Here is a 2,129-nt window from a genome sequence, read left to right as displayed (position 1 = left end):
TATGTAATCGGAAATTAAAGTCTTTAAATCGAAATTATTCATAAATAGTTTAAAGACGATTTAACTATGTAACTAACTAATTTAAATAACCTAGTCTTTCTAAATCTTCAAGTTTTCATAATTTCAATTCGTTCCAACGAACTTTCCACCCTGACACCGTTGATGCAGCCACTCACCATGCTGTCGTAGTGAATGAGCTCCAGCTCATAGTCGGGCAGAATGTCAGTCCTGTTGTTCACTAGGTCCAGGGCCATCTGCGCGGAGGGCCAACATGCCTGTCCGCCCGGCCAACCGCCACTCATGGGGAACAGAGCGCCGATGTACAGTTTCTTCTTGCCTAGGGACGGACATGGCCAGAGGACGAGTAAGGTGAACAGTGCCCGGAGGCACAAAGCACGGCCAGACGCGACTTGGGATACATGTCGCCGACTCTTCTCAAATACCATGATGGTCCAGTAAGTTGAACAGGAGCAATCTCAGCAATGCTGCAGTGGTGTGAAGTTCTTTTGAGAGTAGAATAGCCTAGTGTTCTATTGGATGTTTAGAGTAGCTAGAAGTTGATGCGATATTAGTGTTGAATAAATAGCCGAAAGAATTGAAGTCCATGTAAAATGAGCTCAACACGTTGAGCTCACGTCATATGTTGAAGTTTGTCAGTGAACTAGGCTATTGATTTCGATTAATCATGAGCAGGGATGCGATTCTGTCTTCAGTCTGTAGCACAGATTATATAGTTTTAGGGGCTAGCCTACTTTGTCCGTTTGCTGTTCTTGATCATGAGGGCTTTCAAAGAGCATCCTATTTGGTGAATTGGGCTAGTCAACTATAAATACGATGCCGCCGACGCGAATAGAGGTGACATCCTACTCTCCTATCATTTATGTTCCGGTTCTGGACAGAAACTAGCCTACACTATCCTGTCCTAGAGCAAATAACACAGGTCGAGTATTTTTCCCATCCGATTCTTAATTGAGACTTTTCATAGACTAAAGGCTATGCGAAAATAATGCACCGCTCGAAATCGCAAACAGCACACGGGTGAGAGAAAAAGCGTAGCCTGAATTTTCTGTCACTAATAAGTTAATAATGTGAGTCTATTTTAATAGACATTTAAGCTTTTGAAGATCGTTGAACTCCGCATTCCAAATGACGAAGATGAGGCGTACGCCGCGGAATAAGGCGCGAGAGGTTTACATCCACTGCAGCACTGACCACGAGTGTGTGAATGTGAGCGCGCGCGCGTGTGTGTGTGTGTGTGTGTGTGTGTGTGTGTGTGGGAGGGGGGGCACGAGGAGCTCTGCCTCTGCTGAAATGTGCTAGTCCATCAAAATTTGCTAAAGCTAGAGATAGGCTATTTACTCCCGTGTCTGTGTGTGTGTTTTAATGAGAGAGAGAGAGAGAGAGAGAGAGAGAGAGAAAGAAAGAAAGAAAGAAAGAAAGAAAGAAAGAAAGAAAGAAAGAAAGAAAGAAAGAAAGAAAGAAAGAAAGAAAGAAAGAAAGAAAGAAAGAAAGAAAGAAAGAAAGAAAGAGAGAGAGAAAGAGAACTGGACCCTAGGACCCGAGGCTGCGAAGTTTTAGATATGGATAGGCTTCTCAAATATATAATTTAAATGTGATCCGAACTAGCCTATATAAAATCTGCATGCTCAATTTTGTTTGTGCATTTAACTGCTCCAGCCCTCCATTGAGAGACTATTCATTAATATGATCTTCTCACTATGTTGGCATACCTGCCTTAAGAAGGTTGCATCGATCATTTAATGTGACTGACAGGGAGCCAAAGCCTATGTTTTGGACCACAACTGCAGTAGCCACACAATGCCCCAAGTAGCACATTGGGTGGTAAGTAGACCGAAAGGTCGCTGGTTGAAGACCCGGGCCAGGCATCTTGACAATCATTGTGTACCGTTGTGCCCTTAAGCAAAGTGCTTAGCACTAACTCAAAAACATTGTAACTTGCTTTGGATAAAAGCATCTGCTAAATGACCAAATTGTAGCACATGTTCCATTGCTCTCTTATACAACGCAACCTCTCAATAACAAACAATCGGCCAATCATTCACATCCACGTGTAAGCCTGTTAAAAGCCTCCAGGGGCTCCTGTGAAATCAGCAAAAACCAGTGGACTG

The 2,129-nt window shown here is 43.3% G+C and overlaps 1 protein-coding gene across 1 annotated transcript in view; it reads right to left on the bottom strand.

The window, feature by feature from the left end:
* gabbr1a (gamma-aminobutyric acid (GABA) B receptor, 1a) overlaps positions 1-317 on the bottom strand; it is a gene marked incomplete at its 3' end in the record, with an annotated part of 31,944 nt that extends 31,627 nt beyond the window's left edge. The window contains exon 1 of the mRNA XM_084444208.1: positions 177-317. Coding sequence (XP_084300334.1) covers positions 177-302 — 126 coding nt within the window. The 5' untranslated portion in view covers positions 303-317. The remainder of the gene's footprint in view (positions 1-176) is intronic.
* Between the last annotated feature and the right edge of the window lie 1,812 nt (positions 318-2,129).

The sequence above is a fragment of the Borostomias antarcticus genome (genome assembly GCF_949987555.1).
Source record: "Borostomias antarcticus genome assembly, chromosome: 10".
Lineage (NCBI taxonomy): Eukaryota > Metazoa > Chordata > Actinopteri > Stomiiformes > Stomiidae > Borostomias > Borostomias antarcticus.
Note: the sequence above shows the minus strand (reverse complement) of the source record. Positions and strands in the feature narration are given on the sequence as shown.